The sequence below is a fragment of the Lissotriton helveticus genome, chromosome 5_1 (assembly GCF_964261635.1).
Source record: "Lissotriton helveticus chromosome 5_1, aLisHel1.1, whole genome shotgun sequence".
NCBI classification, from domain to species: Eukaryota; Metazoa; Chordata; class Amphibia; order Caudata; family Salamandridae; genus Lissotriton; species Lissotriton helveticus.
In genome coordinates this window covers 649,613,571-649,629,420 of record NC_136065.1, presented here as the reverse complement: position 1 = coordinate 649,629,420, position 15,850 = coordinate 649,613,571, and the positions used below count along the sequence as shown (strand labels likewise).

Sequence of the window (15,850 nt, the reverse complement as noted above, 5' to 3'; positions counted from 1 at the left end):
AACTCCCCTTGTGGCCTCTGTTCTTCTCTTCGGATAAGATGTTCTTTATATATATATATATATATATATATATATATATATATATATATAATACCATCACCCATTCCCTCTCCTAAACCTTATACCACTACCGACCCCAGCCCTAAAAATATAACCTTACCTCTATCCACTCCATACCACTAAAATGACCTTACTTCATTTTACCTCTACGGACCCCTAACCCTAAAAGCACCCATACCTCCCTTTATCTCTAGGAGATAAAATTACCACCCTTTATCTCTACCCACCCCTACACCCTATATGTATCTTACAAACCATTACCTTTATCTACCCAATCATCCTAAATTCACTCTCACCTCACTGTACCTCTACCCACCCCATAACTTTAAAATCACCCTTACCTCCCTTTACCCACACATGAACCCTATCAGCATACCACTCGGTATAGGATATCTGGTAAAGTTCCTGCATGGTAAAGGCTGTTTCCCGATATATAGAGTATCACCTGGTGAAAGTGGAAGTTTATGATTATTCACTAAATGTCTGAAGTGTGGTGGTATACTTTTGCATTTCACACAGACAGTGCTCATAAATGCACGATTCGTAAATAAATCATTTCCCTCCTTTATTTAAAGTAAAATATTTGATCATAATTATTTTTCAAAAAATAAACTTAATTTCCCATACATTTTTATTCATGTGTTGAAATAAACTAACGGATCTGCATTCGTTTGCAGACTTTAGTTTCAACATAATCACAGCTGTAATATAACAGTTTACAAGGAAATTCAGGGGATTTTGTAAAAAATAACAAAACCTCAGTGCAGTTGATAAAATCATTGTACAATGTACATATAAATATGCGTAGACATACGTTTGCATTTTTTAAAGAAAATGTATAGTAAAATATTTTTATGGTTAAGGGAAAGCTCTGGTACAGTTATGATACAGGTGAACTCCTGGCAAGATGGCAGACTGAGTTAAATACTCACCCAGGAAACTACTATCTACTATCTAAAGGTCAACGGTTTGAATCCCAGCAAGGCCGACTAAGGCTCTTAAATTTCACAGTTACGTATATTAAATACTGTAAACCTATGTAATAGTAACTACTTAAATTTACAAGGCTTAGAAACAGCAGAACTACACCTCATAGAGCTATATGAAAACATATTATTGTAATCATTCGATTCTGTTTTGCACTATTCTGTATAATTAAAATAGGAATGTATACACAGTAGCTTAGTTTGCAGCTTTGACATTTTTCTGTTGTGTACAATGTAATATTATATCAATCTTTCAGTTGAAATTTCAGTGTTTCCTGGTTCCTTAAAATATATGAATTTCTCAGAACTACGGTAAGAGACCGTGAATACAAGTAGCAACGGTCCACTCTGTTATTTTCTTTCTTCTCTCAAACATCTTAAGGATCTTCATTGCAGAGACAAATGATTCATGTTTTAGTAGAGAATTTAGAGATTTTTGCATCAATGTGTATTACAACTTTTGCAGAGATGAATAAGCTTTACTTCACCCACTCCTGTCTTTGGGTGACGGATATAAAACTAATTCACAGGTATATCAAGCCTGCATTTTGTTGAACTGTCACCTTTTGAGATACAAGGCATTTTCTCCTGCGGTCCATTTTGTTTTGGTTGCATTTCATTCCAATAAGAATCATTCCTGATGTAGAGGCACAGATGGTACCTGCTGCAGTCATCCAGTAGGAATAGCCAAGCTCATAGGTTACACCAGGAACTCCTAAGCCAACCTGAAAAAAATGGTTCAAACAACATTGAGTTGGAACGAACAGGCAGGGAACTACACAATACCCGCCTCTTAAATGCCTAAAGCAGTGGACATATGTTACAATAAAGAAAAATGTAGGAAGAAATATGACTATCAGGAACCTACGGTTAAGTATCCTCAAAAATGAAAGTATTGGATGGACTACAGTCAGGAAACTTTAATAATGAAATGCTTTCTCAACTACTCTCAACCTGACCAACCTTAACCCTAATTTAAATCTGGGCTTTATTCCTATCCTTTTTCTGATCCTATTTATTTAATTGACACTAGCCCAAAGTATAATTCTGTCCTTATTAGTAACCCTAAACCTTTTAACAACCTCAAACATTTATTTTTATGTCATGTTACTACTTTACCTTTATAACAAAAAAGTAAAATGTATGAATGATGTTTTTATTTTTGTTTTGGGGACTTCAAAATCAAATGCATCATACATACTTTACTCGGAATGGTTGCTTTTAGAGCCCTCAGAACAGTGACCACTTTATCTGCGAACCATGTTTCTGTGAGCCCCTCCACAAGGTATTTGGTTTCAGGTTGAAATTCCTAAGTGTCTATTGCATGTTTATAGCCCTGTTGAAAGGTGATAAGATCCACCTTTAGATGAGAGATGGATTCTACTGTAGATGTGAGATTACAAAGGTTTCTGGGAGTTAGGCTACGTTCTAACAGCTGCATAATGGAATGGTCATCCAAAAGGGAGAGGATATTGCATGTTGATTAAGTGTTGGCTATTGTGGCTCATTCTATTTGGTATTCAGAGGGGAGCACATGAGCTATTGGCTGGGTATCAAATGAAGTTGAACCTGCATATCTACCAGGGTTTGCATAGCCACTCATTGCCTGGGTTAAGAGGTGACTAGTTGAGGTATAGGAGGAGAGCATCCCAAATGTGTATCAACTTTATCTAGTGAAGCCACCCTCAAGCATCTCTGGCAGACCCCTCTAAGTTTGCCTTAAGGTCCTTTGAATGTTAGCATGTTTTTTCATTGGCTTTGATCATTGCTGATGTTGAGCGTAGATGTAGATGTGAACATTTTGGTGGAATCAGTCACCAGGAATGCTTCCAGTCTAAAGTTCTCATGGGAGGTTGAGATTTCACTGCGGCAAGCTCTGTCCGCAGTGTGGAACCCAAAATCAATGTGATTTTCATGATGAGTAGATGTTTGGGGTTAGTGATTGCAGCTTTGGTGAATTAAGTCTTTAGGAAAGACCTCGTGGTGGCATTTTCTAACCTTTTCGTTCAGTTTTTGGATATTGAGATTGGTTGATGTAGGATGTACAAACTCTGTGTATGAGCTGTCAGATGGTGAACCAATTGCACAAAGTTTCTCTGACTGGGGTTGGCATGGTGGTACTGCGATGAGTGGACCAGGAAGGTTAAACCAGAGAGGATCTGTCTAGGCCTAGATATAGCGAGGAGTGACATGCGTGGCATGCATGGTTAGGTAAGGAGCTTAAATGGCACTGACAGCGGGAAGGTAGTGCAGAGGAGAACACGAAAGTGATGGCTGATGAATGTTGGGTTATGATGTAAGTTGTAAGTGTGCATCACGGGTAAGAAAAAGTTCATGAACACTAGGAACGATCAGGTGTAGAATGGGATAGCTCATAACAGTGCAAGTTAATATAGGAATGAAGTGCCGGGCCTTAATTAAGGCAGAAAGGATGAGGCATCTTCATGGTATGTAAGTGGGTTTAGGAGTGTTGCGTGCTGGATTATTGTTTACAATACCAGTTTCCTGAAGAGTCCTTTTGGTTTAACTTTACAAGGCTGAAGGCAAAATGTCAGAGTACTCAATGTGTAGGATATATACAGTGAAGTTGCATGGTTACTTCAAAGTTAGTGTTCTGACATGGACTCAGACTGTGGAAGTTGGACAATGATTGACAAGTGAGCTTTGTAATTAGTGGCATTTAGCATATTTGCCCATTGTTGCTAGTTCATTGGCCAGTGGCTAAATACAGTATTTTTTTTTTAAACTAAGAATATGATTGATTTTAACATAGGGGTCGCTTATGATTGCGGTGAATCCGCACCCTCCAGGCCGGTGAAAGCCATCGCTGGCCCGGAGGATGCAGATTCACCGCCGCGGTCAGAGAAAACACCCACCGCCAGATCAGGATGGCAGTGGGAACAGCGGCAGACGGCAGGTCCGTCCGCCGCTGATCCGCGGGGTGTTGACCGCTATTTGGTGGCGGTGTCTGCAAGACACTGTCAGCCAAATTAGGATGTGTGTGTAAACATGCTTTTCCTCGGCGGCTTTTCCGCTGTGGAATAGCATGTGGACCTTTGCTTCTGGCGGCCCCTTGCGGGCCCCCATGGTGAAGGGGGGGCATATGGGGGGTACCTATGGTATCCCCCTGCATTTGCATGCACAAAGCGGGAGGCACCGCGCGGGGCCTGCCGCTTTGTGCATGTAAATGCAAAGCATGCATTTTTAACCTTGCGGCGGGTGCTGCTTGAAGCAGCACCCGCCACAATGTTAAAGATACGGGATGTGACCGCCAGGGTGGCGGTCACATCCTAATTGGTATGGAGGGAACGCCGCTGCCCCTGCGGATGGTCCCTCCACCTCGGGGGTGGCGGACGGACGCAGGTCTGTCCGCCATCATAATTGACCACATAGTTTGTTTTATTGTCATTTTAACAATTGACAATATGTTAGGCAGAAAGGGAACAGAGAGTGGTTTGCTTGGAGAGTCAGACTAGTCTAAGAGAGAACAAGACATATATTTATCAAAAATTCACGCAACGCAATGCAGCAAGCCACCTTGCTATGCTGTGCCTCATAAAAGGGAAAGGGCAGGAATGTGGCGTATTTACATTATACAGGGCATTTTTGTCCGTTCCTAGTGCCAACGCAGGCACCCTTGAGTCATTTTGAAAGGGTGCCTGCTAGCAGGCAGGATTGGTTTTGTGCAGTAAGGGTTACCTTCCTGCACAAAAAGAATCCTTGGAGGCATTTTCCTCTTTCTCTTTGCATTCTGTAGAGCACTTAGAAAGAGGAAATAACAAGGAGAAATAAAGATATTTCTCTTGGTTGTGCTTCTGGTGAGGAGGCTTTCAATTCACACAAATTCCCAGGTCTACCAGTGTTGGTAAATCTGGGAATGTGTCAGAATCCATGGGTGGATGCATGGGAATGCTCTACCGATAGAGTGCTTCCCTGCTGAACAGTAACGCAAGGCATCAATTTGCTTTGCCTTTCATTACTCTAGATTTATCAAGCCACGCAGGGCCACGCAAGGTGGCCTTGCGTGCATGTAACATCTCATTTAGGTTTTGCATCACCCTTGCGCCCCTTTGTGTAGCAAAGGACCACACACAACCTTGATAAATATGGACCCACGTGCCTGTACCTATTTCAGCCAGTGACGAGATCTTTCCATTCAAAGATGGCTGTTAAAATGTAACAATAGAAGAAATACTACTATTGACTGGAGCACAACTGTGTGCCGTTCCTTAGTATTTCCAACCTACCTCATGTGACTGTGAAGCACTCTTATACCCAAGGGTCACGTTCATGCTATATACAACTCTTTAAATAAAATAAAATACAAATAAGTAAATAAAAATAGGAGCACTGAGCCTCCAGACTAGGCTTCTTCAACAAGTAGGTTGTGAGCTACTGGTAGAAGTAAGTAGCTCTTCTCTGTGCAGCCCAGTATTTTAAATTAGAAGCTTTTGCTGGGTTTAATAAATACAGTTATACACTATTTGAAAAATGTATGTATTTTCAGAATTTGTGGAATGCTACTAAAGGCATTGTGGTGAGGCGCAGTGATGTGGTAAAAGTCAAATTCCCTGGTTTAGGTCATTTTCATCTCCTATGAAAGAAAGTAAAGTTTTTTGTGATGCTGTAAAAATTGAGGATCATATAGTATAGAATTTAAATAGGATGGTCAAAGTATACTCTAATGGAGGTGTAACAAGCGATCTGTCAGACGAGCATGTTGCATAGTCGAGTAAAATGGTGCAAGTGATTGTGAAATAAATAGGTTCCAACCGCATTAAGGGAAGCATCTTTATTTCCCCTCAGCCATCAACTGTCACCAGCCTCCCTTTGACCTTCCATCTCAATTCGAATCACCAGCGTTCTCTAGATTAAGGAAAATCTCTATTACATCCGGGGATTCTAAAGGGAAATACTACCAAGAGAGCAGAGAGCACACATCTCCATTTCCCATAAAGATGTAACAAAACAAAAAACAACACACTTGCTGTACAACGGTTTCTTACACAGTAACTCAGTGCAATCTAATAATAATATATGCAAGTCAATACACAAAGTCGGAAAGATACTTGAGTGATCTGAAACATCTCATATTTCTCCCTAAATTGGTTTGAGAATCACTTGCACCAGTTACATTTTTGCTTCACTGGTGCAGACCACAAGGGCTTAAGAAACAAGTTCGGGAGCGGCCTAGCCGGGTTAAGAAATCTTGGGGCTCAAATAGGTAAACGGAGCTGCGGCGAATTTAAAAACAAACTGTGTGAACGTGATCGGACAGGATCAAAGGTACTCATGTATGCTGTTTATGTTCTCTCCCTTCAAACACAGTGACTGTTACATGGCACCAAGGCTGCTCGTGCTAAATTCAGTCCTGCCAAGTAACACGCATAAAGCGTTAGACTAACACATTTTAGTGTGATGATCCGCATCACCGCACTGAAATGCATTGTCACGCATAATGTATAGTCTCAGCCCTGTCACAGAAGCACGGCAAACTGAGTGTGTGAGGCAGCAGTGAGTGGGCACTTGTGGCCTGCACAGCTCCTGCAGGCTTGGGATGTTCTCAGCAGCTTAGCAGGCTCACAAAGTCAGTGTGCTGCTACAATGTATCATCAATGTTCCAATCCAGCGGCGCAGCACAGCCTAAATTCCGACAGCTTGACGTCATGGCCGGGCTGCCCAATAGCTATTACTGAAACAGCCAGGGCCAGCCTGCCCCAATCAGGTTGTAAATACCAAAGAAGGGGTCTGGCTCATAAGCAGCAAGGCTGAGCACACTAAAACAGCTACCAAAAACAATTGCCAATACTGCTGCTATTTATTAAACGTAATCCAAGAAGATATAAGAACAACTCATCACTATATCCTCAAGATCATGAATTGCTTTTTATTTTGTCAACTTATTTCATTTTTTAGAAAACGCTTTGTCAATTTTATATATATACAAAATGCATTTCACGACAACCCACAAATTAACTGTACAAAATACAACACAATCACATTCAACAATCTTTTCCAAGCATACTACATTCATACCCATGCCATATAATCCTTCATATGCAATAAACCAAACAAAAAATTACATGTACAAAGGAACTTTTTCCTACAAGATACACATATATACATTTCTAGCATTCAAATGACCTTTATCAAGTTTGCACTAATGCTTCTATTAAATAAAGCTAATCTTTATTAAACAAAAAAACTTGGGGGGTTTGGTTTATCCTAAGGTCTACGCGTTTCAAACCCCTCTGTTTCTGGGGGTTCTCATCAGGGCCAAACATTCACTAAAAAGGAGAGAAAAAAATGAAAACTAATTAGGAAATGACCTTAATTGTTAAAACACCAAGGTTCTACCAGTAGACACACCAAAGACATCTTACCTCTACGTGAAGTAAATAAACAGTGTGCCCACTAGTGGCACAAGTTTGTGGATGATGGTTTTTACAAAATAAATAAACAGAAGAGGAAAGGAAAAGGAACCGTCATATTAATGTCATGGTTGTTTCCCTATAGGTTCAGAACACGTTCATGATAGCTAAAAGTCCAAGGGAGATTGAACACTTACGCAAATGTGCTGAATCGGACGATTGCACTGATGCTAGTGGACTCAAATGTATATAGCGCCGTCTCTAAAAGAAATGAATGGGACCCTTGTCAAAGGCCACTTTGTATGGAGAGGGTACCGGGTGTGTGGGCAGATTAAAGCGTTGTCAAATACCTGAAGGTGAAGGTAGACTCTCTTCACTCTTGTTGCTGTGTGCTCGGTCTCCTGTTGGATATGGAGAGAAGCGGTTAGTTGCTTCCGTGCATTGTCACCGTGCCGCGGTTTCAGAATAGCACAACAATAACCGATGCTTACCGTGGAGCAACGCGAAAGTGTTGCGCAGTGCCGGGGCGTCTCACAGTAAACCGCACATTCAGGGCCAATCTCATGCGTCTTTCAGGGTTCCATACAGGGCGTCCATTAACCCTGCTGTCCATTAACCCTGCTTTCAGTCACCCTGGCCGCTGTAGGCCGCGGCCTTGCACCCAGGCCTACACCCACCGCCGCAGCCACAAGCCCAGGCCAGGCCGCACCCCCACTCACTGCACCCGGCTCATCAGTCACTCTGCGGGGCCTTTAGATGATGTTTTCGGGTCAGCTCCGGCGCCGGCAGGCCTCCGCACTCCGCAGCAGCTCCACCGTCCGTCCTGCGAGTGTGTGTGGGCCTCAGCACTCTCTCTGGGCAGAGCTTGCCCCGAAGGTCCGATCTGGTACAAGGCTATATCCACGGCCAGCCGGGTCAGCACCACCCGCCTGCTCTCTATACGCCGTGGCTTCTGTCCCACTGCCTGCTGGCTCGGCGACCCAGCTCACAGCAGGTCCAGGTCGGCCGCCATCTTAGACTCTCGTCTTCAGGGTCCCTCTCGGCCGATACCAGCACTTTACTCCTGCTCCTGTGGTACGTAGTGTAGCTACTTTATACCGGGCTGTCTCGCCAGACAGGTCTGTCGTTTTGCTTCCCTTGCTGTAGCCGATAGCATGCAGATATTAAGTGGATTGTGGATCAGCCTGGCAGCTGCTCTACAGCACAGCCATCAAGCCATGCGCCCTCTAGAGCCCCCCGTAATGAAGTATGTTTGAATGTTTGTAGCTGCTATAGAGTCGGCTGCTTACTCACATCATCTTGGGAACAGTAGTCTCCCAGCCCAACTTAACATGTCATGATTTGACAGCCAAAAGACTTGACTTACAGTTTTCATCCACAGACGAATATAATACGGCATTGTTGTCATATTTGTGACAGTTATTAGTTGTATACATGGGTACTCAAACAACTGCTGGGGTGAGGACGTTTTCCTGTGGAATTTATTATGACGGGACAAAGATAAGGGGCCAGCGCTGGGAAACATCATACAGATTAGAGACATACAATGACCACCTCTTCAGACAAAGATCTTCGATGCTCTGCCTCCGCCTCAGAACACACACAATTAGCTAATACAAAAGAGATACCTGAAAGTGAGTGACACTGCACTGAGAGCAGCGAAATATCAGAGAGGATGGTGAACAATGGACAAAATGGAGGAATTCACGAAACAACGCCGTTTTTCTCTCCAACTTCAAGTGCACAGATCTTACGAGACAAGATAGGGAGACAAATAGATGGAATGCACACTAACTACACCCATTTTTAAAAGGGCACTAGGTTTATATATAAGAGCAATAGTCTCTCAATTAAGTACAATTGTTCACAGGAAGGGGTAGAGGTTCTGTCTTGGATAACACACAACATTTCCTGGCCTCAAGATCCCCCATCCACAAAAATGGCCCCTAAACTTAATAGTATCATCTTGGAAGTGGTTGCTAAAGTGCGACAATGGCGTACGTACAAATATGGTTCAATGAAAATTCTGGATGAGAATAGGGACAATAGGTAGGACCAGAATGCACTTCAGAATACAGGTCTGTTAGAAATTGGGGTCTCTAGTTGGCATTGGCTTGCACCTTTGTCCAAATAGGGTCCCTTCTTCCTAGTCAGGATAAGGGAGTTACATTCCTAAAATAACCCCCGCCTACCCCCTTAGTAGCTTGGCACGAGCATTCAGGCTTATCTTAGAGGCAGTGTGTAAAGCATTTGGACATAACCAACAGTAATACAGTGTAAGCTCTACAAAAGGACACCACACAAGTTTAGAAAAATATCCAATATTTTTATGTACTCAAGATAAGACCAAAAACGATAAAAATCCACAATACAGTACTTAGAAATCTTCAGTTATCAAAATAACCTTGAAATACAGTTCCTTGAAGTCAATAGCTCTGTCCGGGGCTATCACGACATGGTGAACAAACAAATCCAAACAGTTCTGGCAGACCACAGCGTCGCGGGCCAGCTACGGTGTCGGGAAGACCCGCAAAACAGTACCTTTAGAAATGCAGGGCATCAGCGACCTCTCATTGAGCTTTCAAAAGCACAGCGTCCGCAGGCGTTGGTTCCAGAGGTGGGTGCAGGAGTCGTCGTGCCCTTGAAGTCACACACGTTGCGGATCGAACTCCTCGCGGTTGAAGTCAGGAGCGCTGGCGTCGGTAGGTGTCGGCGGGCGTCGGGTGCTGCGAGCAGGAACATTCCACGGCTAGGCCGCGAGGAAGGAGAAGGAGTGGCCTCCCAATCTGGTTTTTCTGGTGCGTGGGAACATGGCGTAGGAGAGCTGAGCTGATCGTAGGGTCCTTTGAGGTGCATGGACGTTGAGTCGGCTGTTCAGGTATGCTGGTCTGGTGTCGTGTAGGGCCTTGTGTGCGTGGGTGAGCATCTTGAAGGTGACTCGTGCTTCGATGGGAAGCCAGTGGAGTGTGCGCAGGTGCTGGGAGATGTGGCAGTGTTTTGGCAGGTTGAGGACCAGTCTTGCGGCGGTGTTCTGGATGTTCTGTAGCTTGCGGTGAGGTTTTTGTTTATTACTGAGTAGAGTGCGTTGCCGTAGTCAAGTCTGAGGGCATCGCACGCAGCAGTGGTGCGGCGTTCGATGCCCTCAGGTCGCGGTGCGAGCAGTGGCTCGATGACGGTGTCAGATGGCTTCGTCGGTGAGACCATGGTCGTGGTGCAAAGTGATGCAGTGCTTGTCGGGGTGCTGGCAGGTCATGGTGCAAGCAGCGACGTTGTCTTTGCCGAAGGGCTGTTGTCAGCTGATGAACTGGAGTCGATGGCACCGGCGTCGGACGGCCAATGCTGCGGTGCAGGATGAGGGCAGTGCGTCGTGGAACTCTACAATAGGTGCCCTCAAACCATGGTGCAAACAGTGGTGTCGATTTTGGCATGGTGCCGCGTCTTCGTAGATACCAAGGCGGCGTTGTGAAGCGAGGCGATGCGGAGTGTGGTGCCCACAGGTCACGTTGCGAGCAGTAGCTCAGTGGCGGCATCAGCAGGTGTTGTTGATGAGACCAGGGTCACAGTGCGGCGGTGCCCTCTGTGCCCCAACGACCTCAAAAACTACAGACCCGTCTCCCTGCTCCCGTTCCCCACGAAAGTTATCGAGAAAGCCATCAACAACCATCTCGCCGCATTCATCAAAGAGCACAACATCCTCAACTTCTCCCAGTCTGGCTTCAGGAAAAAACACAATCGGTGTCCTCAAACCATGGTGCAAACAGTGGCATCGATTTTGGCGTGGTGCGGCATCTTCGGGGATACCAAGGCAGCGTTGTGAAGCAAGGCGATGCGGAGTGCGGTGCCCACAGGTCGCGTTGCGAGCAGCAGCTCGGTGGTGGCATCAGCAGGCGTTGTTGGTGAGACCGGGGTCACAGTGCGGCGGTGCCCTCTGTGCCCCACCAACCTTAAAAACTACAGACCCTGCTCCCATTCCCCACGAAAGTTATCAAGAAAGCCATCAAGAGCCATCTCGCCACATTCATCAAAGAGCACAACATCCTCGACTCCTCCCAGTCCGGCTTCAGGAAAAACCACAGCATGGAAACCGCCCTCCTCGCCGCAATAGACGACATCCACACCCTACTGGAAAAAGGAGAAACAGTAGCCCTCATCCTCCCCGACCTGTCAGCGGCGTTCAACACAGTCTCCCACCGCACCCTAATAAGCAGACTTCAAGACACAGGGGTCCAGGACAAGGCCCTTGACTGGATCAGCTCCTTCCACTCTGGCAGAACGCAGCTGGTCAGACTCCCCTTTCCTCTCGGACCCTACACCAACCACATGCGACGTCCCTCAGGGGCCCTCCCTCAGCCCTACGCTTTTCAACGTCTACATGGCTTCGCTCGCCCCCATCGTCAAAACCTACAGACTCAGCATTGTGTTATACGCAGACGACACCCAACTCAGCCTCTCTCTATCCAATGAACCCAACACCGCCAGACACAACTTACAAGAAGGCATGGAAGTCATCGCCAAATGGATGAAAAACAGCTGCCTACAACTTAACACCAACAAGACAGAAGTACTCATCATGGGCCCAAACTTCAACGCCTGGAACAACACCTGGTGGCCCCCCGCCCTCGGAACCCCGCCCACCCCCACGTATTTTGCACGCAACATGGGAATCATCCTGGACTCTGAGCTCAAAATGGACCACCAGATCAACTCGGTCTCGTCTTCCTGCTTCCACACCCTCCGCCTCCTACGCAAGACCTTCAACTGGATCCCCCTTGAACACAGAAAGACCGTCACTCACGCCCTGGTAACCAGCAGACTTGACTACGGCAACGCACTCTACTCAGTAATAAACAAAAACCTCACCGCAAGCTACAGAACATCCAGAACACCGCCGCAAGACTGGTCCTCAACCTGCCAAAATACTGCCACATCTCCCAGCACCTGCGCACACTCCACTGGCTTCCCATCGAAGCACGAGTCACCTTCAAGATGCTCACCCACGCACACAAGGCCCTACACGACACCAGACCAGCATACCTGAACAGCCGACTCAACGTCCATGCACCTCAAAGGACCCTACGATCAGCTCAGCTCTCCTACGCCATGTTCCCACGCACCAGAAAAACCAGATCGGGAGGCCACTCCTTCTCCTTCCTCGCGGCCTAGCCGTGGAATGCCCTTCCGGTCCACCTCAGACAGCCAACATCGCTTCCCATCTTTGTAAGAGACCTCAACACCTGGCTCTTCGACAGAGGTCCTTGATGAAACGGATCCTGCACCCCCACATCCCCAGCGCCTTGAGACCCTCATGGGTGAGTAGTCGCACTCTACAAAAGCTTGATTGATTGATTGTAGTGCCTTCAGGACACAAAGTCGTCAGCGGCGACGTAGACAGCGTCGGGATTGCTTTTTCTTCTGTTGCAGCACAAAACACACAGTCTCCCGTGCTGAGGGCAGAAGAACTTGAAGTCTTTGCTGTTCCTGAGACTTCTTGACAGGGGGCAAGCTCTACCTCAAGCCCTTGGAGAAACTCACTACAATAGATTGCAGAAAGTTCAGTCCAGTCCTTTCACTGCCCAAGACAGAAGCAGCCACTGCAGGCCAACAGAGCAAATCACTCAGCAACGTGGTAGTTCCTGCTCACAGCTTCCTCAGCTTTTCTTCTTGGCAGTCTTCTTGGTCCACAAGAGTCTACAGTTCAGGGGTTTGGGCCCCACTTTTTATAGCCCAAAATCCTTTGTCCTCTCAGGAAGAGAGTGTCTGTGCCCAGCCAGAACCAGATCTGCCCTCTCTTTTGTGGCTTCCTGGCAGGAGGTGGAGACGGCATTGTTAGAGGCAGACCAGGCCCCTTCAGGTGAAAGGAAATCTCCTCCCGCTACTCTAAATGCAGCCCAGGTCTACTCAGCCCTTTCCTGACCCACCTAGACTATCTGGAGCCACTGCCCCTCTTCAGCCCCTGTCAGCCAGAACCCAGACCGTCAATCCACAAACACAGCAGAGACCTACTGGATGGCTGAGCAAGAAAATACCTACTTTCTAAAAGTGGTATTTCTAAACACAGAATTTAAAAATCACCTTCACTAAAAGATGCATCTTTAGATTCTGAGTTCAGGCATAATAAACTTTATTTTCTACCTAGTTCCCAGGGCCAGGTATGTTTATAAGATGTTATAAACAAACTCCCCATTGTGTCCTACGGGAACAGGTAGCCTTGCAATTGTGAAAAACAAAATTGGCAGTAATTTACTATCAGGACAGGCCCCACACATAACATAACCTAACATAACATATGTATTTGTAAAGCGCACGTTCACCCTGAGGTCTCTTGGTGCTGAATAAAAGATGTTCATTGTTACCCAACTCAATGGTACTCATTTTATCGACCTCAGATGGATGAAAGGCTGAGTGGACCCGCCGGGGTTTGAACCTGTAACCATGAGGTCGAACACAGGCCCATGCAATGGATGCATTAGTCCATTGAGCCACCAGACCCGGCACACCCACCAGGGCATGTCCTATCTTTCACATACACCGCACCCTGCCAACATGGGTACCTTGGGCCTACCTTAGGGGTTGCTGACATGTTAAGAAAAGGGAAGGTTAACAAATTTAAAAAAAAAAAAAAAAAGAAAAGGGAAGGTTAGGGCCTGGCATGTGGGTACACTTGCCAAGTCGACATGGCGTTCCCAGACTGCACCTGGGCTCTGCAATGGCAGGCCAGAGTTACACTTACAGGCTGTTTGTGTAGGTGGCACAATCCAGTGCTACATCCCACTAACAGTATTTGATTTACAGGCTCTGGCACACTCAGTGCACTTTACTAGGGACTGACAGGTAAATCAAACATGGAAACACCAATCCATAACACAGTTAACAACAGGAGCACTTGCACTTTACCACTGAACAGCAGTGAGAAAATGCGCAGAGACACTAAACCAGCAAAAACAGAGTCAAAACCGGGAGGTCAGAAAGCAAAAAGACAGGGGAAACACACAAAAAGATGTTAAGTCTAACAAGGTCTAATACAGTTGACCACATCAACAGATATAATTGCATCTACAATGTTGTTAGACAAGCTCACAGACCCACAAGTTGAAATGACTGACTGGCCCCAATGCATAGGTTCACAACATCAGCTAGTACAACTACTATGCCCTGCATATGATTTTTTACAGTTTAACACCTCTGAGTTTTTGATTCCCAAATGTGTTGCTGTGACAGAGATTCTTATATGTGCCTTGCTGTTGGGAGCAATTATAGTACAATATTTTGATTCTTCCTTTGCTTTCGGAGCTAATTGATGTTTTGAGGGTTGAACACTGATGAAAAAATTATTTTTAGATTCTTTCCTCCGTCTCCTTATGCAGTGTAATAGGTTTCCTGTTTTCGAGATGTTTGCATGCATATGCTCAATGATCACATTTCACCCCCTCATGTCTGGTTTGGAGTTCCACTGGTGGATATGTGTTTTATATTTCTGAATATTGTGCCCGCACAACTACCGTTTCATACCTAGCCACAGGTCATAGACAGGGAATGTTTGGTGAGGAGTAGACCACACATTTCGTACGACGGGTGGATCAGGTGTGCACAAGGGGGGCTGGGGGGGAAGTCATGTAACTGATTTCTTCTTCATATAAGTGCGGATCTTACTCATCTGATAAAGGATTATTTTTTATTTTTTTTATTTTTTTTGTAGTTAAGAAGATTTATTACAAGTTAGCAGTCGGGTTAAGATGAACAAATCTTAGTACCATGCTATAAAGGTACAGAATAACAATCGGGTGACCCAAACTCCTAAAGAACTGTAGTGGTACCAGTATAAACAGACAAGAAGTTCAGACACAGCAATACAAAAGATCAATAGCAAAATTTGGTGATCTGAGAGGAGTTTCTCTTCTACACATGAGTAAAGTCTAAAATCATCTAAGTTAAAGTCAAAACTAAGGAGGATGGTTTGAAATCCTAAAGGATCTAAAAAATCTGGAAAATGCAGAAAAATTGGAAAATGTTGAGAAGTGCTGAAAGGTGTCAGCATTTCAACAGCTCAAACAAGAGTCTTCACGGGATAGGGAAATAAACATTAGCCTAAGTCACACTCAGCAAAGACTCAAAGGAGGTACATAAGTTATTTCAACCAAAATCTCCAAAGTAACACCCCTCTGTTTGTATTATCAGGGGCTCCATTGTCTTTTCCATTCTCACGTAATGAGTTGAAACATTAATGATTTTTCCCAGGCCAAATATTCGAATAGTATTGTCCTGTATTACCTGCGTTTCTTTGCGACAGTGTTTAATGGACACTTTTAGTTAACACTCTAGGTCTCCATGTTCATTGTCAAGGTCCTTTTCTCAGGCTCTCTCTTTATCGCTACTGCAGTATTGTATCTATTCTCAAACTAACAAAACATGTGAATTGCACCTTATACTATGTTG

The 15,850-nt window shown here is 45.1% G+C and overlaps 1 protein-coding gene across 1 annotated transcript in view; it reads right to left on the bottom strand.

Moving 5' to 3' along the window:
* Positions 1-1,570: 1,570 nt before the first annotated feature.
* The window catches only part of LOC144752533 (claudin-16-like), a 175,527-nt gene continuing 161,247 nt past the window's right edge, over positions 1,571-15,850 (bottom strand). The window contains exon 5 of the mRNA XM_078640430.1: positions 1,571-1,771. Coding sequence (XP_078496556.1) covers positions 1,571-1,771 — 201 coding nt within the window. The remainder of the gene's footprint in view (positions 1,772-15,850) is intronic.